This window comes from Diaphorina citri, unplaced genomic scaffold (genome assembly GCF_000475195.1).
Source record: "Diaphorina citri unplaced genomic scaffold, Diaci psyllid genome assembly version 1.1 scaffold1703, whole genome shotgun sequence".
In the NCBI taxonomy this organism is placed as follows: domain Eukaryota; kingdom Metazoa; phylum Arthropoda; class Insecta; order Hemiptera; family Psyllidae; genus Diaphorina; species Diaphorina citri.
Window position 1 is genome coordinate 1 of NW_007379129.1, and position 25,320 is coordinate 25,320.

The 25,320-nt window shown below is 39.3% G+C and overlaps 2 protein-coding genes across 2 annotated transcripts; both read left to right on the plus strand.

Moving 5' to 3' along the window:
• Positions 1 to 115: 115 nt before the first annotated feature.
• Positions 116 to 10,527, plus strand: LOC103516925 (probable sulfite oxidase, mitochondrial). The gene is given in 7 exon segments (XM_026829199.1): positions 116 to 431; positions 880 to 1,048; positions 3,522 to 3,685; positions 4,745 to 4,884; positions 5,444 to 5,684; positions 6,072 to 6,247; positions 10,220 to 10,527. Coding segments are annotated over 7 exon segments (1,299 nt in total). The 5' UTR covers positions 116 to 148; the 3' UTR covers positions 10,346 to 10,527.
• Positions 10,528 to 15,840: 5,313 nt separating this feature from the next.
• Positions 15,841 to 25,114, plus strand: LOC103516926 (CCA tRNA nucleotidyltransferase 1, mitochondrial). The gene is made up of 10 exons (XM_026829201.1): positions 15,841 to 15,862; positions 16,201 to 16,307; positions 16,620 to 16,687; positions 17,852 to 17,976; positions 19,010 to 19,136; positions 19,756 to 19,949; positions 21,933 to 22,039; positions 22,768 to 22,874; positions 23,838 to 24,010; positions 25,077 to 25,114. Exons 1-10 carry the CDS (start codon positions 15,841 to 15,843, stop codon positions 25,112 to 25,114), a joined length of 1,068 nt encoding a protein of 355 aa, XP_026685002.1.
• The last annotated feature ends 206 nt before the right edge of the window (positions 25,115 to 25,320 follow it).

Here is a 25,320-nt window from a genome sequence, read left to right on the forward strand (position 1 = left end):
AAAGTAATGACATTACACTTAAGGGGGTTTACTTCGAGAAGATTGACATCAAACCACTGTTTCAAGGAGAGAAGGGCACCCTGCAAGATCTGGAAATCATTGCATTAACAATGACTTGTCTTCTTTTGCTTTATTGTCCTCAGAAAATATGGAAGATGGAGTAAAAGCTCTGTCCAAACTAAGAGCAGGGGAACCCATCTCTACTTTACCTTGGTACTCACTCTCCGATATCCAAAACCACAAGGATTTGAAGTCCAGCATCTGGGTTGTTTTCAGGCAAGGTGTCTATGACATCACAGAATTTGTGCAAATGCATCCAGGGGGTGAAATCATCATGAAGGCGGCCGGTGGCTCAATTGAGCCGTTCTGGGCAATGTACGGAGTGCATTTACAGGATGAAGTGTTTGAGCTGTTGGAATCCTACAGGATAGGTACCTACTGGTGTACTCGACTATTTTGCTTGCTCTAGCATGGAGAAAGTTTTGCTGCTCTAGGCTATAAATTTACCTACTTTGTTCATTAACCTGAAAGAAAAAAAAATATTGGTAAGAGACATATTGAGACAGAAGAGTATTTACTTACAATTTTACTATGTCCTGGACTTATTTGGGGTTCGAACCCATGCCCTTCAACTCACCAGGCAAGTATTTAACTACTGTTCTGGTCGTTCAAACACTAGAAAAATTCGAGAGCAAATATAACATAGGTTAAAATCGAATCTATAATTGATCTCGCGACCTCTTATTCAATAAAAGAATTTATTTAGATTCGGTATCAGCTTAGAACGAGATCTCCCTAGCTCAGCTAGGTATCAGCTTAGAACAAGCTAACAATTTGCAACCTAGCGAGTAAACTAACGCGAACCCTATTTATTTTCAGGTAACATTTCTCAAGAGGATTCAAAGCTGGCGGCGAAGGACATAGCTTCAGACCCATACGTGATGGAACCAGTTCGAAGTCCCCTACTGAAAGCCACTAGTCTGAAACCTTACAACGCAGAACCTCCTCCATCTATGCTGGTAGAAAACTTCCTGACACCCTCGTAGGTGTACTTTATGTTAAACCAATACTCTTACCTAATTCCCAGCCTAGTTAGCTTGGTTGGTGGCGCGTCTGCCTCGTAAGCGCTAGGCCGCGGGTTCGACTCCCGCCCGGGGTGGATTTTATCCTGATGGGATAATGTTCGTTCTCGGAACGGCTGGCTTTCCTCCTATCCTGTCTCCCTTCTCTCTTCGATTTCGGGACGATAAGACCATAGCAGTTAAAGTTCCCTCTGTCAAACCTCAAAAAAAAAAAGAAAAGAAAAGAAATATGTGCAATCCCGAACCCGGGACCTTCTGCATGACAAGCAAGTAGTATTCGAGCATTTCAGAATCTCTCCAATCTGTCAGCCTAATTAGCTTCGAAGGGAGCGTGTCTGCCTTGTAAGCACTAAATCACGAGTTCGATTCCCGTGCTGTGCGAACTTTATCCAGATAAGTTCGTTCTCGGAACGGCTGGCTTTCTCCTATCCTGTCAGTGCTCATATATTTATTCACAAAGATATCAGCTATTTTATCATATTTTTAAATATTTTTTTACTTTCTCCAGAAGCATTCAGTCAGCATTCAAAACATTTTACTGAGTTGGTGCAAAGTCACCCGGGCAGGTGCAAAGTCACCTCAGATGACGGTACTTACACTAATATTCTCATCTCATGAATAGAGATGGCAAAAAAAGGGCAGATTTCTTTCATGTTTTTAAGTAGGTAGAGAAGTGATTGCGGATTGAACTTTCATTTGCGGCGTAGCAACATTTTATGCTTAGGTACCTACTTTGAAGTTCAAAATTTCAAAAGAAAAAAAATCAAAACTTTTTCTGAGATGTTGTTAAAAATATATTCAAAGACTTCAACAGAAACTCACCCATCAGATGGTAGAACGGCTGCTCTCCATTCTACATTTTAGAACAACGAATTTTCTGAGATGTTGTTAAAAATATATTCAAAGACTTCAACAGAAACTCACCCATCAGATGGTAGAACGGCTGCTCTCCATTCTACATGGAAATTTGAAAACTAAATCCTGTTAAGTTCAAAAAAACCAAAATCAGCAAAGCGGACTTTGCAAAAAGATAAATCCGATATTCCGATCTGATCCGATTTCCATTTTCCTATCACAAGAAGGAATGCAGTCATGTGATTCCAATGCCCGAGAACTTGGAACTTGGAAGAATGCAAAGCGGACTTTGCAAAAAGATAAATCCGATAATCCGATCTGATCCGATTTCGATTTCCATTTTCCTATCACAAGAAGGAATGCAGTCATGTGATTCCAATGCCCGAGAACTTGGAAGAAAAATGCCCCATGCCCCTGTCATTTTCCTATCACAAGAAGGAATGCAGTCATGTGATTCCAATGCCCGAGAACTTGGAAGAAAAATGCCCCTGTCGAAATAAGGAGCATACTATCCGCAGTATCTTTTTTAAAACGGAAGGCGTTTTAAACACTGATGTGAAGATGGCATAGTGCTGGACCATTTAAGGGGGTCTCAAAATTTCACTTCGTTCGTAATGAAATAGCAAATCAGTACTTGGAAATTTGAAAAATTCCATTTTTTAATTGAAAATTGAAGTTTTTATTGCATTGAAATTTCATTACACTCATTTTGTAACTTAAAAATGGTTCTATTGTGGTATATTTGGTGGACTTGGAATACTGGTAGTGAAAGGGCCAGCAAAGTTTTGTTTGAAAACCCCTGGTTATATGAGAGGGGAAATAAAATTAATGGCCAACTTTTCATACGTCAGGGAATAGTTCATTTTGATTGGTCAAGTCAAAATGTTTACAAATTTTAAAAACTGTCCTGTGAAGTGTTTGCCCATCTCCCATCTACTTTTGCCAAAAAAATCTTATCAGTACCTAATATCAGTAGTTATCAGACTTATCAGTTTAAAATGTGAGTTATTTATTCATTACAGTGTTTTCCTTGTTAACCACTCGTCTTGGAGTGTTTTAATGTGTAGAGGAAACAACACCTTGAAAATTAACTAAACACCTGGGTCACCATCATTCAAAACTTTCTATCTTACATTGAGGAGTTGTCCTACCTGTTAATAATATGCATTCCACAAGAGTTCTTTCAAGGATAAAAAGGCAAGTATCACAAGCTAAATGGCTATTTAAGGATGCTTGGAATTTTGTGTTCATTAAGCATGCCGGGTGGTGGCATAATTATATTTCTTCGGAGGCCCTCCTGCAAGGTTTTGTTGGGGGGTGGTGCAGTAGCTCACTATGGGGAGAGGTGGATGATCCAAATTATAATTAGATAATTTCAGGGTCTACATTACTACATTTAGGGGCCTCTAAATATCTCTGCAGGGCCCTCCTGGACCTTGGCTGTGGGGGTAGGATATACACCAGTGATGCTAGGAGATGTATTGGTAAAGCAACATATCTTAAAACCAAATTTGGTTTTTATGAATCAATCAGTGGATGAATCAATCAGATTTTTGAACTACTTATTTATTTTCTCCATTTCAGATTGCTTTCCCAAGTGGGCTCTTCAACAATAACTCTTGATCAGGCCATTGTTTCCAAGCAGTTATCTTCATTCAAACATTCAGATGAAAAGTTGAAACTAGTGAAAGTGATGGCTGGTGTTGGAATCACAGCATGTGCTGGGTATTCATTATACCACATCCTAGGTACCTACCTTGTATACCCCCTGTTGTAATATTATCTACCAAAATGACAAGTACCTATCTTTCATATCACTTACTTTTTTTTTTCTTGTCAAATCATTAAGAAGGTAGGTACTTGTAGCTGTATCAGTAATCAGTAGGTACCTACTTGATCAGTAGATGCATGTCATTTCTTCTCTCACTAAAAAAAAAAAAAAAAAAAAATGAAAGTAAGAGACATATTGAGACAGAAGAGTATTTACTTACAATTTTACTATGTCCTGGACTTATTTGGGGTTCGAACCCATGCCCTTCAACTCACCAGGCAAGTATTTAACTACTGTTCTGGTCGTTCAAACACTAGAAAAATTCGAGAGCAAATATAACATAGGTTAAAATCGAATCTATAATTGATCTCGCGACCTCTTATTCAATAAAAGAATTTATTTAGATTCGGTATCAGCTTAGAACGAGATCTCCCTAGCTCAGCTAGGTATCAGCTTAGAACAAGCTAACAATTTGCAACCTAGCGAGTAAACTAACGCGAACCCTATTTATTTTCTCGACTATTTTTCTTGCTCTAGCATGGAGAAAGTTTTGCTGCTCTAGGCTATAAATTTACCTACTTTGTCCATTAAGTAACCTGAAAGAAAAAAAATATTGGTAAGAGACATATTGAGACAGAAGAGTATTTACTTACAATTTTACTATGTCCTGGACTTATTTTGGGTTCGAACCCATGCCCTTCAACTCACCAGGCAAGTATTTAACTTCTGTTCTGGTCGTTCAAACACTAGAAAAATTCGAGAGCAAATATAACATAGGTTAAAATCGAATCTATAATTGATCTCGCGACCTCTTTTCTGGTCGTTCAAAAACTAGAAAAATTCGAGAGCAAATATAACATAGGTTAAAATCGAATCTATAAATTGATCTCGCGACCTCTTATTCAATAAAAGAATTTATTTAGATTCGGTATCAGCTTAGAACAAGATCTCCCTAGCTCAGCTAGGTATCAGCTTAGAACAAGCTAACAATTTGCAACCTAGCGAGTAAACTAACGCGAACCCTATTTATTTTCAGGTAACATTTCTCAAGAGGATTCAAAGCTGGCGGCGAAGGACATAGCTTCAGACCCATACGTGATGGAACCAGTTCGAAGTCCCCTACTGAAAGCCACTAGTCTGAAACCTTACAACGCAGAACCTCCTCCATCTATGCTGGTAGAAAACTTCCTGACACCCTCGTAGGTGTACTTTATGTTAAACCAATACTCTTACCTAATTACCAGCCTAGTTAGCTTGGTTGGTGGCGCGTCTGCCTCGTAAGCGCTAGGCCGCGGGTTCGACTCCCGCCCGGGGTGGATTTTATCCTGATGGGATAATGTTCGTTCTCGGAACGGCTGGCTTTCCTCCTATCCTGTCTCCCTTCTCTCTTCGATTTCGGGACGTAAACAAAGGGTACCGCGCCTGCCTTGTAAGCACTAGGCCACGGGTTGGATTCCCGCCTGGGGCGAACTTTCTCATAAATGTTCATTCTGGGAACTGCTGGCTTTCTCCTACCCAGCACTCCTTCTCTCTTTCCATTTCAGGACGATAAGACCTGCGTTGTTACAGTTTTCTCTATCAAACATATAACCCTCTTTTTTTTTAGAAGAAGAATTCCTTAAGCATAAGATTTTTTTTTAAATCTAATGAATCCATCAAATTCAGCTTCACTTTGACAAAAAAAAAATGTGTTTTGAAAATCCAAGTCCAGTGAATGGGAAAAAAACCCTATTAGTACTCATCTCTACTTCGTATTCCATTCTGCTCTCACACAGGCAAAGTGATTCTGTCGGACCACGAGTCCACGTCTCACTGGCAGCAGAATGACTACAAGGGCTTCTCCCCTTCCACTGATTGGGACACGGTGGACTTTGCCAAATCCCCCGCCATTCAGGAGCTGCCCGTCATTTCTGCCATTTGTCTACCGGTGGCGGACGCGAAGCTCAAACTTGAAAATCATCAAATGGAAGTACAGGGTGAGATTTTCTTATTCGCTTTTCTTACCTTTTATTATTATTATGATCTGGCTGGGGACTGTATACAGAGAGGATATCAGTCTAAATTTCCCCTGCTAAAGAAATATTATAGGAGTTATGCTAAAAAAAAGAGAGCTGGAGTTTTGCTTTTTCAATTGATATTTATGTTGATAAAATTTTGTTCAATAAAAGTACTTATATTACCGTTTTACCATTACCATTGTGGTCAAATGCTCAAATTACATTGAGGATAAAATTCCATACCTCGACTGGGATTGAAGCCACGCCCCCTTTTTACCAAATGAGCGTCTTAGCCATTACACCACCGAGGCAGGTATAGTTCCCCCTTTAATTTGAATCCCCCCCCTTCAATCTCTTCCCCCTCAGGTTATGCATGGTCAGGAGGGGGTAAGGCTATAGTACGTGTAGACGTAACCATAGACCAGGGCCGGACGTGGCATGTGGCCAACTTCACAGGCCAGGACTCGCAGGCCCCGCTCACACGACACTGGGGTTGGACCTTGTGGCGTGCGACCATCCCTGTGGATCCTAAAACCAAGGAAGTGAGTATAATGTATTTCCCCCTTTATTTATTTTTCTTGGAAGAATGACCTAATACTCAATACCTACCTGCATTTGTAAACAACAAGAACAACGAAAAACACTAGAAACCCTAGAATCCAAAACAGTTGAAAGAAGACTCAGATGGTATGGCCATATGAAGAGAATGTCAGAGGAACGCTTACCAAAGAAAATGCATGAAATGAAAATGGAAGGAACAAGACCAAAAGGGAGACCCAGAAATCGATACATTGATGTCATAAAGTCAGACATAGAAAATCATCATTCAGTCCTATTTAGTTTCTGTGAAAGCTTCAAGTGTTTTGTTTTTAATTATTGAACTTTGACGCTATAAGTGGTACGCTATTGAGTAACAAACGTTATAAGTGATACAAGTGGGAGAGCAAAGGGGATAGAATGCGTATAATATTCAAGTTTGCGTTCATGTTGATGTTGGCCATCGGGGGGTTTCTTGACTAACGCTATAAGTGGTACGCTATTGAGTAACAAACGTTATAAGTGGTACAAGTGGGAGAGCAAAGGGGATAGAATGTGTATAATATTCAAGTTTGCGTTCATGTTGATGTTGGTCATCGGGGGGTTTCTTGACTATAGTGGATATGCGTATTAGATTGGTGAGTATTCAAACAGCATTTTCCCTCAAGGTTAAGGTTGCCTTGTGACATTGAAAGAAACCGGAGATATGATGAGAGAATATGGTGGAGAGGTTTTGTCCATCGACCCAGTCAGTAGATTGGAACGATATGGTTATGTATGTATGTATGTAAGAACAACATATTTTTACTTTCTATTACTACAGTATAGCGAGCTACATATACTAGTTTTCTTTCTGTCTAGCCTATGACATTGAAAGAAACCGGAGATATGATGAGAGAACATGGTGGAGAGGTTTTGTCCATCGACCCAGTCAATAGATTGGAATGATATGGTTATGTATGTATGTAAGAACAACATATTTTTACTTTCTATTACTACAGTATAGCGAGCTACATATACTAGTTTTCTTTCTGTCTAGCCTTGTACAGATTGGTGAGTGATAGACAGTGAAAACGTTGTACGATAACTTATTAGGTTGTACGTGACTTTGTTATTAATTATTATTGCTACGGTAGTGTATAGGATATAGTTGTGTAGAAATGTTGTCCCAGGATGTGTCTCGTTGACATAAAAACAATTTTTCACTCTATCCATTCCTTTTTTTACCAACCTAGCTACTTTTATCTTTCTTTTTTTCCTTAAAACAGATAAATAAAAATAATAGTAGTAAAAAAAGTTTGAGAGAGGGAATTGTAACTGCTCTGGTCTTATCGAAGAGAGAAAGCAGACAGGATAGGGGAAAGCCAGCCGTCTTGTATAGGATATAGTTGTGTAGAAATGTTGTCCCAGGATGTGTCTCGTTGACATAAAAACAATTTTTCACTCTAGGTATCCATTCCTTTTTTTTTACCAACCTAGCTACTTCTACCTTTCTTTTTTTTCCCTTAAAACAGATAAATAAAAATATTAATAGTAAAAAAAGTTTGATAGAGGGAATTGATTGTAACTGCTCTGGTCTTATCGAAGAGAGAAAGAAGACAGGATAGGGGAAAGCCAGCCGTCCCAAAAACGAATCTTGTCTGTTTTGTTTAGGATGAATTCCGCCTTAGCAGCCTTTGATTCACAGCTATCGATTGATGACAAGTTTGATAGGCTTTTTATAATGGATAATTCCGAGTAGGGATTGCAATGCGGGATCCCGCAATCCCGCAATCCCGCGGGATCCCGCACCTTTTTCCAATCCCGCAATCCCTGTTTAGGATGAATTCCGCCCCGAGCGGGAATCGAACCTGCAACCTAGCACTTACTTTGTTATTACTGTCAAAAATTTCCTACTAGGTCAATATCTTGCTAATAAAATACGGCCTATGTTTGATTCCAGGGACATGTTGATGGGTAAGAAGCCTCATGACATAGACTTTGCTACAAATTCCGCCCCGAGCGGGAATCGAACCTGCAACCTAGCACTTACTTCGTTCTTACTGTCAAAAATTTCCTACTAGGTTAATATCTTGCTAATAAAATACGGCCTATGTTTGATTCCAGGGACATGTTGATGGGTAAGAAGCCTCATGACATAGACTTTGCTACCAATGCTACCCCGGATCAAATGAAGGCTATGTTTGCCGAGGAGAAAGTTAGAACTTTCAATGAGAAAGGAGAGAAGCATGGGACCGTGTGTGCACGCATGAATGATAAGGAGAATTTTGAGGTCAGTTTTCAATACCGTTCAAATCTTATCTTAATCCTTTATCATATCATATCTTTAAAAATTTGCACTCGTTTTTCGATTGCAAATTTTCCAATGGATTTATTTCTGGTGTTCTCGTGTTGACCCTGCATCATTTGATTAGCATTATAGGGACCCATCTCTGTGACCGAGTGGTCACTGACTCTGAACCTGAAGATGCTGGGTTCAAATCCTAGTCAGGGCGGAAATTTTCTAACCGAACTTTTCCGTTTGCGAAAGCGATGCCGAGATACAATCTTTAAAAATGAATTAGAAAATGTATTACATCTATAGATAGTCAAGTCTCTTTGATTAGCATTATAGGGACCCATCTCTGTGACCGAGTGGTCACTGACTCTGAACCTGAAGATGCTGGGTTCGAATCCCAGTCAGGGCGGAAATTTTCTAATCGAACTTTTCCGTTTGCGAAAGCGATGCCGAGATACAATCTTTAAAAATGAATTAGAAAATGTATTACATCTATAGATAGTCAAGTCTTGATTGAAAATTTACAAGCAGCCCATTAACCTTGGAGCGGAGAGTAGTGGGATTGCTTTGTAAACTCTAAGTCGCGGATTCGATTCAGTACTGATCATGTATACGAAAACGTGAAAAAGGATTTACGTGCTCACCCAAATATTTTAGGGGGGAAAAATCCTGCTACACTATTGAATTCCACAGGTTGTCGTTGGTGTCTTTTTTTTTTTGTTATTATTTATTTATTTTAAAAGGGGCACGACTTCGAATGTCCACAGGTAAAGCCAGTGAAGGGTTTAACCTGGGGCCATGCTGCCGTGGGCAATGCTACATGGACAGGAGCCCGACTAGTAGATGTCCTCAAAGCTGCCGGCATATCCCCTGACCAATCATTAGACAGCGCTGATGTTCAACATGTCCATGTGAGTAGAGGTGTATTTTCCTTTTGGAAACGGAAAACTGACCACTAGTGTTCTGAGACGATTTCCCCTCCCCTGAAGCTCATTTCCCCTCTTTTAAAGGAAAATATGGGAATTAGTTCAACCACTAGGTGGCGTGGTAGCGCCTGAACTAAACCATTGGAAATCCAAGATGGCGCATTCCTGACCATAAATTCCACATTAATGATCTTAATATCTTATAATTCTTATGCATAGCTATTGTTGTCAGTTGTCCATTATTTTCCTGTGTCATCTATGTATCTTGCATTAACAATGACTTGTCTTCTTTTGCTTTATTGTCCTCAGAAAGTATGGAAGATGGAGTAAAAGCTCTGTCCAAACTAAGAGCAGGGGAACCCATCTCTACTTTACCTTGGTACTCACTCTCCGATATCCAATTTTAAGTCAGTTCGTACCTTATTAGTTCTCTTCCTTTTTTTTTTTGAGAGAGAGAGAGGTTTGACAGAGGGAACTGTAACTGCTAAGTTCTTATCTTCCCAAAATCCAAGAGAGAAGGAAGACAGGTAAGCAGAAAGCTAGCCGTTCCGGGAACGGAAAATTTTCCTTTGAGCTTCGTGTCTAGCCTAGTTAGCTTGGTTTGGTAGCGCGTCTGCCTCGTAAGTGCTACGTCGCGGGTTTGATTCCCGCCTGGGGCGATAAATCGTTGAAATTCCGCACTGCAACGATGATATTCACCTGTTCCCAATGAATCACTTAATTCCAAGTTATCATCGATGTGCTTCTACCTACGTACTGTTTTATTTTTCCAGGTGGAAATCTGGAGCAAAGCTGTGGACTCCTCGTACAATACTCAGCCAGAAAGTTTCGCCAATATTTGGAACCTGAGGGGAGTTCTGAGTAATGCTTACCATCGCGTACGAGTATCTATCAGCTGAGTGACTGAAACAGTTTCACTGTGATCCTTCCTGTTATAGAACCGTGTTCGTGTTCCAAAAGAATCAGCAAAGACCAAAGTCGCAGCAGTTATGGCCGCCCTCCAAGATGTTAATAGAGGGAAGTGTAACAACGGAGGTTTTATCGTCCCGAAAACGAAGAGAGGAAGACGGGATGGGAGAAAGCCAGCTGCCCCGAGCGGAAATCGAGCCCGCGACCTAGCACTTACAAGCCAGACGCGCTACTATCCAAAATAACTACAATAGAGGGAACTGTAACAACGGAAGTTTTATCTTCCCTAAAACGAAGAGAGGAAGACAGGATGGGAGAAAGCCAGCTGCCCCGAGCGGAAATCGAGCCCGCGACCTAGCACTTACAAGCCAGACGCGCTACTATCCAAAATAACTAGGTTGGCGTAATCTGGCAGGTTAAATGTTTCGTGTCATATATTTTTGACAAGTACCTGATTGGTAACAGGTACCTAAATGGCGTGCAATCCGTATATGTCCCATGCTTGGAATTTTGTTTATGAGGCTGTAATGATCCTTTTTTTTTTACTTTACTCACTTGATCATTTATCATTGTTGTTTTTCTTTTGATATAGTTTATTATAATCGTTGTTTCTTTATAAGTCTATTGTACCCACAAAGTATTTTTATTTTTTCCCCCGAAGTATTTCGCGGGTTTGATTCCCGCCCGGATCTAACTTTATCCTAAACGGATAAGGTTCGTCCTCGGAACGGCTAGCTTTCTCCTAACCTGTCCTGCTTCTGTCTTCGGGATAATGCAGGTAGAAACTCTACCATCAATGTCACGTGAAGTCATGGGGAAAGATGTATAGTTCAAAGTTTTCCCATAATATTGTAGGTAATCTTGTTCAGGACAGTCACATTACTATCACGTCACGTGAGCTCACGTTCCCTTTATCAAACTCTTGGGGGGGGGGAAACTACCTACTGTTATATTTTTCCAGCTCGAAAAAACTACCTACTTACTGTGTTATTTTTCCAGGTGGAAATCTGGAGCAAAGCTGTGGACTCCTCGTACAATACTCAGCCAGAAAGTTTCGCCAATATTTGGAACCTGAATCAACGTCACGTGAAGTCATGGGGAAAGATGTATAGTTCAAAGTTTTCCCATAATATTGTAGGTAATCTTATTCAGGACAGCCACACTACTATCACGTCACGTAAGCTCACGTTCCCTTTATCAAACTCTTGGGGGGGGGGAAACTACTTACTGTTCTATTTTTCCAGGTCGAAAAAACTACCTACGTACTGTTTTATTTTTCCAGGTGGAAATCTGGAGCAAAGCTGTGGACTCCTCGTACAATACTCAGCCAGAAAGTTTCGCCTGTCTAGCCTAGTTAGCTTGGTTGGTAGAGCGTCTGCCTCGTAAGTGCTACGTCGCGGGTTTGATTCCCGCCTGGGGCGATAAATCGTTGAAATTCCGCACTGCAACGGTGATATTCATCTTTCGCCTTTCCATTCATCATATCACATCACATTCATGATCTTGTTCTTTTGAAATTCTGGTGGAACTGAAAGTTGTGGGAGGGCCATACATATTTTTGACAAGTAATTGATTGGTAATAGGTACCTACATGCCGTGCAATCCGCGTACATGTCCAATGCCTGGAATTTTGTTTATGAGGCTGTAATGATCCTTTTTTTTAATTTACTCACTTAATCATTTATCATTGTTGTTTTTCTTTTGATATAGTTTATTAATTATAATCGTTGTTTCTTTATAAGTCTATTGTACCCACAAAGTATTTTTATTTTTTCCCCCCAAGTAGCGAGCGAAACATTCGTCCTAAATATCGGCCGAATCGGTCCAAGGATACTTTTGATCTACATAATAATTTAACCATACATATTTTTGACAAGTAATTGATTGGTAATAGGTACCTACATGCCGTGCAATCTGCGTACATGTCCAATGCCTGGAATTTTGTTTATGAGGCTGTAATGATCCTTTTTTTTAATTTACTCACTTAATCATTTATCATTGTTGTTTTTCTTTTGATATAGTTTATTAATTATAATCGTTGTTTCTTTATAAGTCTATTGTACCCACAAAGTATTTTTATTTTTTCCCCCCAAGTAGCGAGCGAAACATTCGTCCTAAATATCGGCCGAATCGGTCCAAGGATACTTTTGATCTACATAATAATTTATTGAACCTTTGGTTTGAGTGACTTGAGCTGAAATGTCCTAGGCTCCTAGGAATGGCGATTTTTTTTTCAAAGCTATAAGGCAGGATTCTCACACAGTGAGCTCTTCCACCCAACCAAAATTATTTTATTAATATTTTTTTTTTCAATCGTGTGTAAAAAGGGTGGTATTTTTTTATGCCTCACTTTTTTCCTTTTTCTTTATCCACTGTTCTCTTCCTCCTTGTAATCTGTTTTCGAATCCAAGGCGGGAGTTTTTAAAAAAGTTGAAAACGGGATATTAAAAAAATCGCAGGAAAATTCAGTAAATTTCAACATTATTTCAGTCACACCAGATTTTTTTTTCAATCGTGTGTAAAAAGGGTGGTATTTTTTTATGCCTCACTTTTTTCCTTCATCTTTATCCACTGTTCTCTTCCTCCTTGTAATCTGTTTGCGAATCCAAGGCGGGAGTTTTTAAAAAAGTTGAAAACGGGATATTAAAAAAATCGCAGGAAAATTCAGTAAATTTCAACATTATTTCAATCTGTAACAAGAAGAAAATCCGTCCTTTACAGAGTAATTTTGGCAGTAAAAACTTTTCACAGAATCTAGCCAGGGTAAGTTACAGTTAGTATACTCATTAAATTATTGGTGAACTGAGCAGACTGAGCTGCGAGTTGCATGCTTATCAATCCAGATGTGTAGAATGGGATTACTGAGGAACCATCATGGTTTTGGTTCTACATATCTAATATTTTATTAGTATCGAATTGACTAGTCTGGGATTTATAAGCTCATTTTGAAATTATTGTGAACTTTGAGAACACACTAACACTGTTACTCATTAAATTATTGGTGAACTGAGCTGTGAGTTGCATGCTTATCAATCCAGATGTGTAGAATGGGATTACTGAGGAACCATCATGGTTTTGGTTCTACATAGGTATTTAATATTTTATTAGTATCGAATTGACTAGTCTGGGATTTATAAGCTCATTTTGAAATTATTGTGAACTTTGAGAACACACTAACACTGGCACACCAGCTTCTAAGCATCATGAGGTCAATAATGATCCCTCTACATACATCTGTTGAATTTTGTATTTGTTGTTGAAGTTAAAATAATAAAAAAGATGTGGAGTTCTAATTCATTTGTCACGAAAATTACCTCATAAAACAACAAACTAGTACCTCATCGAAAACAAAATTTGTTGTTGATTTTCAAAAGCAATTGAACTCTCTTAGTTCAGTAATTTCTTAGACAGAGCTTTGTTATGTGATCCTGAATCATGGCTCATAAGTTCTTTAAAATCCTCTGAACACTTGACCACTTTTTCTACAAAAAGCACTTTCAGAAATGACTACATAACTACCATACCTGTTTTTAATCAATTTTCAGATACGTGAAAGACTAATGATCAGTGATGCAAAGAGCTAGAAGAGCTCTGCAAATAGAATTGTTCAGATTTAGAATCAAAGATCTTCTCACACTTCAGTCAAGAAAATTTGTATCTGTAAGTTATTATTACTAAAAAAAAATTATTTTGTATTTGTTGTTGAAGTTAAAATAATAAAAAAGATGTGGAGTTCTAATTCATTTGTCACGAAAATCAGGTACCTACCTCATAAGACAACAAACTAGTACCTCATCAGACAACAAAATTTGTTGTTGAGTTTCAAAAACAATTGAACTCTCTTAGTTCAGTAATTTTCATGGAAAAAAGGGGATCTCTTCAGACAGAGTAGTAAAAAAAAGCTTTGTTATGTGATCCTGAATCATGGCTCATAAGTTCTCTAAAGTCCTCTGAACACTTGACCACTTTTTCTGCAAAAAGCACTTTCAGAAATGACTACATACCTACCATACCTGTGTTTTAATCAATTTTCAGATACGTGAAAGACTAATGATCAGTGATGCAAATAGCTAGAAGAGCTCTGCAAGTAGAATTGTTCAGATTTAGAATCAAAGATCTTCTCACACTTCAGTCAAGAAAATTTGTATCTGTAAGTTATTATTACAAAAAAAAAAGGTGGTCAAATTCTCAAATTATTTTGAGGATATAATTCAATACATTGGCTGGGATTGAACCCACGCCCTCCTGTTTACCAGGCGAGCGTCTTGACCACTACACCACCGAGGCAGGGAATCTAGACAGAAAAAAAAAAAAAAATCTAGTTTTACATTTTTCTTTCCTCCCCCCTCTCACTTGAAAGCAAAGCTTCCTTATTAGCACCCTCATTTTCAGTGGACATTGAACAACACATGGCTCTGTATTCTGACTCACATTTCTTCAACTCAAGTCACATGTTTGGTGTGTAGGTTAGTAGGTATAATCTGATAATCCATCAGTCATGCAGGGTCAGTGTTGTAGTGTGTTTATTAAATGTATTTCTTGTTTGTTTACATTATGCTGTTGGTAAGTACTTGGACTTCATTTTAAAGGTTTTGATGAGTTGGATTGAGAAATATGTACAAAAGAATTCATATTCATATGAAAATCTCTTCATGTGAACTGTGAAGCTTATCTATGTAAACTAAAACCCTGTCATTGAAATTTTGTTTTAAAATTGTATACCACCTCCTATGGGATATGTTAATAAAATCTGATGAGTTGGATTGAGAAATATGTACAAAAGAATTCATATTCATATGAAAATCTCTTCATGTGAACTCTGAAGCTTATCTATGTAAACTAAAACCCTGTCATTGAAATTTTGTTTTAAAATTGTATACCACCTCCTATGGGATATGTTAATAAAATTAAATATTTAAATATGTAGAAATTTTACAGCAGAAAAAAGAGGTTGACTAGTTTTGAACCTCTTTTTCAGATATATCCAGTTTTCCAGGATATTACTTAAAAAATCAAATTCCAAGAGCTGATGTCATACTTCTTGCATTTTGTTTAGGTATATTTTTTTCCCAGCTAGGGATTTATGAAATTTTACTCTCAACTTTACTATTCATAGTCATGTTAAGTAGTCTTGATGGTAGATCTAAATTTTATTTTTATTACCTACTTTTTATTTTTATTTAATTAGGTAACACACTTCAAGACTCTCTGGCTTGTGTCGGCCAGCCTAGTTAGCTTGGTTGGTAGAGCATCTGTCGTGTAATTGCTAGGCCGTGGGTTCGACTCCCGCCCAGGGCGGATATTATCCTGAACGGATAATGTTTGTTATCAGAACCTCTTTGGAAAAAAGGGTATACTGTTAGTGTATATCTGTATTTGTATACTAATGTAAAAAATAATACTAAAAAAATAAAAGTGTGCACTTTAATTGTGACTGCAAAATCTCCAGCTGACATCCTATTAAACAGAGAAGTTGATTTAGTACATGGAAATAACTTACATTGCGTGTAAGACGTAAGACTTACGTCGTAAGTGCAAGTACTTGAAGCTTTATTTAGATTGTCAGCTTAGAACAAAAGTCCCATTATGTTAAGAGTTGAATGAATCCTCTTTGAATTTAGTATACCATGCGCAATTTCTCATGGTACTTATGATTAAAAGATATGATTTCTGAGTATAAGCCTTAAGACCCCATGTGTTCTTTAGGCTAAATTTGATGAATCATTTAGAGCCTCTTTACTGATATCCTTTTGTTTACAAGATAATTTGTATGACAGCAGTAGAAAATTATTGTCCTAAAGCTAAAAAAAAAAAAAATTGGTTTATATTATTTCTTGTTTTCCAGGCCTTCCAGCGAATCCCAACACTACAGAATTTGAAAGACTCCTGAATCATACTGAGGAAGTTCAACCTATGACAAAGATAGCTGCCCTTCTACATACTGAAGATGAGGTGAGAGAGAAGAAGAGAAAATATTAGTTGGCTCAGGATAGTGTTAAGTTCTTGGCTATCGGCACGAACGACTTAATGTCCGTACTTGGTAGTGTTAAAATGTCTTAAAAGAGGAAAAGGGAACATAACTAAAAATCAGAAGCATATTTTTGGCCAGATGGTCATCCATCTGGATACCAACCACGCGCAACATTGCAAGGTGCTAGATTACTTACGCGGCCCCCGAACCCCCACTCAGTGAGGTTCAAGAGTGGCCCGGATGGTAAAATGAAGTTAGACTCACCCGAGTTTCATTCTTGCTTCACGCCTGAGCTAAAACGCCTGGCGGGGATATTTGAGAAGCATGGATACCAGCTGAGAATAGCGGGAGGTGCTGTGAGGTGAGTCAATGTTGTTAGTGGTGTTGTTGTTTTTTTTTTCCAAGGGTAGGAAGTGCAACTGCTAAGGCTTTCTCGTCCCGAAATCGAAAATAAAAACAAGATAGGAGAAAGCCAGCCGTTCGGGGAACAAACATTATCCGTTCAGAATAAAATCCGCTCCGGGCGGGAATCGAACCCGCGGCCAAGGTAGACGCGCTACCCAACAAAACGGCGATGGAACACTCATCTTTTAATACTAAAAAAAAAATATCTTTCGCCTTTCCATTCATCATATCACATCACATTCATGATCTTGTTCTTTTGAAATTCTGGTGGAACTGAAAGTTGTGGGAGGGTATTGCTTGGAATCCGTCTTGTTGGACAAAGATGAGTGTTTGATCGCCTTTAGAGGGAACTGTAACTGCTAAGGTCTTATCGTACCGAAATCGAAGAGAAAAAGAAGACAGGATATGAGAAAACCAGCCGTTCCGAAAACTAACCTTATCCGTTCAGGATAAAGATCGCAGTTTTAGTATGTCCGTCCCGTTGCACGTCCCTCACTTTCGCCTTTCCATTCATCATATCACATCACATTCATGATCTTGTTCTTTTGAAATTCTGGTGGAACTGAAAGTTGTGGGAGGGTATTGCTTGGAATCCGTCTTGTTGGACAAAGATGAGTGTTTGATCGCCTTTAGAGGGAACTGTAACTGCTAAGGTCTTATCGTACCGAAATCGAAGAGAAAAAGAAGACAGGATAGGAGAAAACCAGCCGTTCCGAAAACTAACCTTATCCGTTCAGGATAAAGATCGCAGTTTTAGTATGTCCGTCCCGTTGCACGTCCCTCATCAGATGGGCGAGAAGAGATACAATCTTACCCATCCGACGAACATTCAATGCTTCTGACATATTCTCTACCACTTGACCCCCATAGGAATGTCAACAATGGACCTCATGACCGACTCTATATTTAGGTCTTATCTCTCATCATCTTATCCATTCTCTACCACTTGACCCCCATAGGAATGTCCAATGGACCTCATTACCGACTCTATATTTAGGTCTTATCTCTCATCATCTTATCAATGACAATACTAGAAAACGGAGTCATCATTCAGTTCTATTTAGTTTCTGTGAAAGCTTCAAGTGTTTTGTTTTTAATTATTCAATTTTAACGCTATAAGTGATACGCTATTGAGTAACAAACGTTATAAGTGGTACAAGTGGGAGAGCAAAGGGGATAGAATGCGTATAATATTCAAGTTTGCGTTCATGTTGATGTTGGCCATCGGGGGGTTTCTTGACTATAGTGGATATGCGTATTAGATTGGTGAGTATTCAAACAGCATTTTCCCTCAAGGTCAAGGTTGCCTTACACCTTAGCCATCTTGAGCTTTTTGTGTACAGATTGGTGAGTGATAGACAGTGAAAACGTTGTAAGCTAACTTATTAGGTTGTACGTGACTTTGTTATTAATTATTATTGCTACGCCAGTTAAGTTCCATTTCAATTGTAGGCTGTTAAGCTAACGGACTGTTTGAGGCTGGAAAGAAGGTTGGTGAAATCCACCATAAGGCTGTGATCTGTGATTGATCACCGATGCCGTACAGATTGGTGAGTGATAGACAGTGAAAACGTTGTAAGCTAACTTATTAGGTTGTACGTGACTTTGTTATTAATTATTATTGCTACCAGCGCTACTAAGAGATATTATACGCCACAGACCAAGTTTCTCATCTACGTGTATCATCATTTTACAATGGTAATGCCGCCACTGATCGCTACTCGATTAAAGTAGCGACTCAATTGTCTACACGAGGCAGAGTGCTTCACGAACTCCTAGCATAGAACCGAAAAAACTTCGACCCCGCGGGGAATGGAACCTCATTTTTTGTGCTCTTTAACTTTGAAACCTCACCTAAGTAAGCGCAACTGGTCTATTGAATATTCTATTCAATCCCTTTGTAAATTTGAATTCTAATTTCGGGTCTGACCGCCGATCGTCTTATCGAGTGTCTAATCTTTTTCCCCTCAGGATTGGATGGTACCGTGTATGAAAAAAAAAAATCTAGTTTTACATTTTTCTTTCCTTCCCCCTCTCACTTGAAAGCAAAGCTTCCTTATTAGCACCCTCATTTTGAGTGGACATTGAACAACACATGGCTCTGTATTCTGACTCACATTTCTTCAACTCAAGTCACATGTTTGGTGTGTAGGTTAGTAGGTATGGTAAGCGCAACTGGTCTATTGAATATTCTATTCAATCCCTTTGTAACTTTGAATTCTAATTTCGGGTCTGACCGCCGATCGTCTTATCGAGTGTCTAATCTTTTTCCCCTCAGGATTGGATGGTACCGTGTATGATTATTTCAACGGGCATGAGGATTTGAAGAAGGGCGTGTGTGCGTTCGTGGGAGACCCTGTATCTCGCATCCAGGAGGATTATCTGAGGATATTGCGGTATTTCAGGTGAGATTTTTTATTGTTATTTTTGGAGGTTTGACAGAGGAAACTGTAACTGGTAACTGCTAAGGTCTTATCGTCCCGAAATCGAAGAAAGAAGACAGGATAGGAGAAAGCCAGCTGTTCCGAGAACGAACCTTATCTCTGGGAGGTTTGACAGAGGGAACTGTAACTGCTAAGGTCTTATCGTCCCGAAATCGAAGAAAGAAGACAGGATAGGAGAAAGCCAGCTGTTCCGAGAACGAACCTTATCTCTTTAGGATAAAATCCGCCCCGGGCGGGAATCGAACCCGCGGCCTAGTGCTTACAAGGCAGACGAACTACCAACTAAGCTAACTAGGCTTTCCTTCAGGTGAGAATGCCTGACTGTATAAATATTTAAATAGAATGTTCGATTCCCGCCCGGGACGGATTTTATCCTAACGATGGGTCCACAAAGACAAACTCGGTTTAATTTTAACTTTTGGATTAGGTAAGCTCCATTTTTTTTCTTTAACCACGATCGAGTAAACTACGGGCTAAAAAATTCCCGGAGGCACGGGCCCAGCTTGTTATATATTAGATAAAAAAATGAAAAAAAATCCCTATAGGTACCTACATATTCCCTTTCGCCTGTTGATTTCAGATTCTTCGCTCGTATTTGCAATAATCCCAACAATCATAAGGAAGAGGTTCTCTCCGCTATTAAAAATAACCTAGACGGATTGCACAACATATCGGGCGAACGTATTTGGACAGAGTTGAACAAGATTCTGGGCGGATCGTTCAGCAAAGAGATGATGCTTAAGATGTTAGAGATTAATATGTTCCCTCATCTCGGTGAGTGTACTGGGATAATAGAATAGAATATACAGTAGAACCTCGATTATTTCAACTAGTTAGGACCGAGGGTAGTTGATACTATCGAGGCTCTGTATAAAAGTTGATATAATCGAAATTCCGTAAAAAACAATGAAAATAGGGCCAAATTTAGTAGTACAAAAGAACAAAATAGGGAAGAAATACCCTTTTATTTTGAACTTAAATAAAACAAACTAAGAAACACGCAGAAAACACGCCGTCGATATTGTTTTCTTCGTCATTAGTAGAAGTTACGGGCCCAGCTTGTTTGTCAGTCTCTCAATCAGCCCTAGGGTGATTGCTTTTGGCTGACATTTGGTTTTGGCTACAAACATTTTACGAGTAGATGCCTCCACACTCAACCTTTGCTCTTTCTTTTCCAAGGATTTTGTTTCGATAATTAATGATTTGGTCCTACGTAGTTCTTTCTTTTATTTTAAACTTACAACTCGAAAAATATCTGCTTGGATAGGATTTTTTTATGGCTTTCTTTTGAGTGGCAAGGTTCTCCTGGAGGAACTCTACCACCCAAAATACCTCATTTATATTGCTAGGATGAGACTGAAAAGTCCTTTTACGTCAGTCTCCCATATTTTCCCAATAATTCTGTTCCAGTATCAACATGAGTGGCGCGGATAGCAAACTAAACATCATTCTACTGACCGGAGACCCAGGTAAGAAATACTTAGGGAAAATAACATGTACTTTCATTTCGTTAAACTGACCACTGCTCTAATAGGGAGAAACATTAATTTATTTAAATATATTCAAATAAAGCGACTGCCAGTCTTTGGCTGGTTGCAGATCACAACAAAACAATCATTCAATTTGAAATCATCAGTGTTTTGAATGCCGATTTTTCAGCGGGTTACATTCTGATGTTCTCGTGTTGATCCAGCACCTAAGAGGGAAGTATTGTGTGTCTTATTGTTTACCATCTGATAAGATACAGATTACATACGGGATGGGCATGCTACGAAACAGACCTGCAATGTCCAATGTAGCAAATGTTTCATCGGTACCTACGAAATTAAAAAGCTGTGAAACATTTTTTGAAATAACTTGAAGTAGGGGTTTAACGTCCCTTTTAACTAGGTGTTCTCTTGACGGGGGTTTACACCCACTATTCGGCGACAAGCTACCTGCCTCAATTTAACCTCACTCATCTCGAAATTCCGTAAAAAACAATGATAATAGGGCCAAATTTAGTAGTACAAAAGAACAAAATAGGGAAGAAATACCCTTTTATTTTGAAATTAAATAAAACAAACTAAGAAACACGCAGAAAACACGCTGTCGATATTGTTTTCTTCGTCATTAGTAGAAGTTACGGGCCCAGCTTGTTTGTCAGTCTCTCAATCAGCCCTTCAGCCCTAGGCTGATTGCTTTTGGCTGACATTTGGTTTTGGCTACAAACATTTTACGAGTAGATGCCTCCGCACTCAACCTTTGCTCTTTCTTTTCCAAGGATTTTGTTTCGATAATTAATGATTTGGTTTATAAACTATGGGCTAGGGGACTATAAACAGGGAGAAGACTACCCCAAATTTCCTCACGCCATACCAATAGCGAAGGTTGAGTGCGAAGGGCATCCCACTCGGTAAATTTTGTTCAGCCAAACCAGTTGGCCTCAAAGCGATCACTCTAAAGCTGATTGAGAGGCCGACGACAAACGCCGACCCCATCTGAACATGGGAAAAGGCGATCAATAGCGAAGGTTGAGTGCGAAGGGCATCCCACTCGGTAAATTTTGTTCAGCCAAAACCAGTTGGCCTCAAAGCGATCACTCTAAAGCTGATTGAGAGGCCGACGACAAACGCCGAACCATCTGAAATGGGAAAAGGCGAAGAAGAAGACAAGAAGGAGAATTGGTTTATATTATTTCTTGTTTTCCAGGCCTTCCAGCGAATCCCAACACTACAGAATTTGAAAGACTGGTTTATATTATTTCTTGTTTTCCAGGCCTTCCAGCGAATCCCAACACTACAGAATTTGAAAGACTCCTGAATCATACTGAGGAAGTTCAACCTATGACAAAGATAGCTGCCCTTCTACATACTGAAGATGAGGTGAGAGAGAAGAAGAGAAAATATTAGTTGGCTCAGGATAGTGTTAAGTTCTTGGCTATCGGCACGAACGACTTAATGTCCGTACTTGGTAGTGTTAAAATGTCTTAAAAGAGGAAAAGGGAACATAACTAAAAATCAGAAGCATATTTTTGGCCAGATGGTCATCCATCTGGATACCAACCACGCGCAACATTGCTTAACAACTTATAATAATAATAGACTCTTGACTGGAAGGTAACCGCTAGGCGAGGTTAAAGCCGGAGGCGTTCTCTGCCATCTAACCCTTGGAACTCCATTATTATGTGGTCAATTTCTCAAATAAATGAGGATGAAATTTCATAAGCCTCGGCTAAGATCGAACCCACGCCCTCCTGTTTACCAGGCGATCGTCTTGACCACTACGTCACCGAGGCAGGATTGTAGGTGCTCTCGCCGCCGGGCTGGTTTCTTGACTGGAAGGTAACCGCTAGGCGAGGTTAACGCCGGAGGCGTTCTCTGCCATCTAACCCTTGGAATTCCATTATTATGTGGTCAATTTCTCAAACAAATGAGGATGAAATTTCATAAGCCTCGGCTGAGATCGAACCCACGCCCTCCTGTTTACCAGGCAATCGTCTTGACCACTACGCCACCGAGGCAGGATTGTAGGTGCTCTCGCCGCCGGGCTGGTTTCTAAATTATATCTACATTTTGTTCATATTTTAATTATTTTGTGATTGCTTTTTCAGCTGAACACTCTCAACAAGCGACTTAAACTATCTACGTATGAAAAAGACCTAGCTCGATTCATTATAAACCATAGACATGATGTATCTAGTGATCCTCATCCTCTCAGGTAAGTCACTCGGGTAAACTATGAACAGAAAGTGTTGGAAAGTTTGTTAAACTATCTACGTATGAAAAAGACCTAGCTCGATTCATTTTAAACCATAGACATGATGTATCTAGTGATCCTCATCCTCTCAGGTAAGTCACTCGGGTAAACTATGAACAGAAAGTGTTGGAAAGTTTTTTTTTTTTTCTTCTTTTTTCATAGGTACATTTTTTTCAATATTGCAGTACCTAATTATAGTACTAGTACTCATTTACATTACCCAAATATAGTCTGGCTGGGGGACTTTAAACAGGGAGTATACCAGCCTGAACTTTCCCTTTCTTAAAAAATGGCAAAGGTTGAGTGCAAAGGGCACTCGTAAATTTATTGTAGCCAAAACCAAATTTCAGCCCAAAACAGTCACCACGGAAAAAAGCGAGGAAGAAGAATTTACATTGCTCAAATAGGACTCAAGAGAACCTTTACCCCAGGAGTATTCTCAAACAATGTTGATGATAAAATTCCACCCTGATGTTGGATTTCACCAATATTTATTCAGTCATTAGAACTCCTGTTAAGCTAACAGCCAGTTATTTCAATATTGCAGTACCTAATTATAGTACTAGTACTCATTTACAATACCCAAATATAGTCTGGCTGGGGGACTTTAAACAGGGAGTATACCAGCCTGAAATTTCCCTTTCTTAAGAAATGACAAAGGGCACTCGTAAATTTATTGTAGCCAAAACCAAATGTCAGCCCAAAACAGTCACCACGGAAAAAAGCGAGGAAGAATTTACATTGCTCAAATAGGACTCAAGAGAACCTTTACCCCGGGAGTATTCTCAAAAAATGTTGATGATAAAATTCCACCCTGATGTTGGATTTCACCAATATTTATTCAGTCATTAGAACTCCTGTTAAGCTAACAGCCTGTTAAAATATGTACATAATTTCTTCCATTCTATCGTTGCGTTGTTTCAGGTTATACCAGAACTTGCTCCTGTTCTCCAAGCTGAAAGCGACCACTATGCGCGAGTACATAGTAGAACTGATGAAGTACAAGGAGAAGTCAGAGCTGATCAAAGATTTTCACAAGTGGCGACTTCCCACTTTCCCTATGAACGGAAATATTATACGCCAGTATGGCACAGTCGGTAAATATCAACATTACATTCATTTGCAAGCTAGGCCGTGGGTTCGATTCCCGCCAGGGGCGTATTTATATCCTGAATGTTTGGTCTCGAAACAGCTGTCTTTCTCCTGAAAGTCCCTTTACTCCAGCAGTAGGCTACTACTGTTATTCTGATATTGTGGTCAAATTCTCAAATTATTTTGAGGATATAATTCCATACCTTGGCTGGGATTGAACCCACGCCCTCCTGTTTTCTTTCTCCTATGAATGAATGAAAAGTTTTAATAGTTTTATTTATACAATCCTGTCTTCCTTATCTCTTCGCTTTCCGGACGATAAGATCTTAGCAGTTACACAAATACACAATCCCAGCCGAAGTATGGAAGTTTATCCTCAACATTGTGTTAGTAGCCCACCCTACTGCCAGATTAAAAGAAACTCATCAGTCCTATGCGAGCAGTATAAATAAGCACTATTATTATTTTTCTCAGTGGTGTAGTGGGTTAGACGCTCGCCTGGTAATCAGGAGTGTGTGGGTTCTATCCCAGCCGAAGTAATAGCACATACTCGGGGGCATGGTTAGCCCAGTGGTAACGCGCTTTCTTGCCATGCAGAAGGTCCTGGGTTCGAATCCTACAATTGACAAAATATTTGCATTCTAACTTTGATTGCAAATATTTCAACGGGTTACTTTCTGGTGTTCATGTGTTGACCCAGCACCTAATTGGGAAGTATTTTGTGTCTTCTCGCCATCTGAGGGACTACGGTATGGGCAAGCTGCGACACAGATCACAAGCGCCTAATGTGGCAGTTGTTTCATTGCTACGAAATAAAAACGGTGGGCGGCGCGGTGAAATACTTATACATACATATCCTCAGGATATACATACATATCCTGAGGATATGTATGTATGTTCAAGGGTCGATTCACAAGACCTCTAAACCACACTCTGTCCAGGTATTTTATTCACATCTTCAATTCTATCTAGGTCTTCTCCTCTTCTTCTTACATCAGCACTAATCATATCTCTATATATCTCATTCTGGGTCTACATTTTGGTCTCTCATCTTGACATTTTCTGTTTCAGGAGGCAAAGACCTGGGCAAAGTGACTAACTTTTTCTGAGTGAGTTTTCTGTCAACTTTTTCGAGTAGGTAAGTGGTAAGTTTTTCTCAGTTGTTTTCTGCCAACTTTTTCCGAGTAAGTTCTCTCCGAACTTTTTCTCAGTTGTTTTCTGTCAACTTTTTCCGAGTAAGTTTTCCGCCAACTTTTTCGACCAACATTGTCTGAGTTTTCTCTCCCGGTCATTTGAATTCATCACTCATTGGAAC

Excerpts from the sequence above, each read along its gene's own strand:
- LOC103516926 (XM_026829201.1), top strand. The coding sequence starts at position 15,841 with ATGGAAATAACTTACATTGCGT. Across the intron at positions 15,863-16,200 it reads GGAAATAACTTACATTGCGT|GCCTTCCAGCGAATCCCAAC; the intron begins GTAAGACGTAAG and ends CTTGTTTTCCAG. Across the intron at positions 22,875-23,837 it reads AGTGATCCTCATCCTCTCAG|GTTATACCAGAACTTGCTCC; the intron begins GTAAGTCACTCG and ends GCGTTGTTTCAG.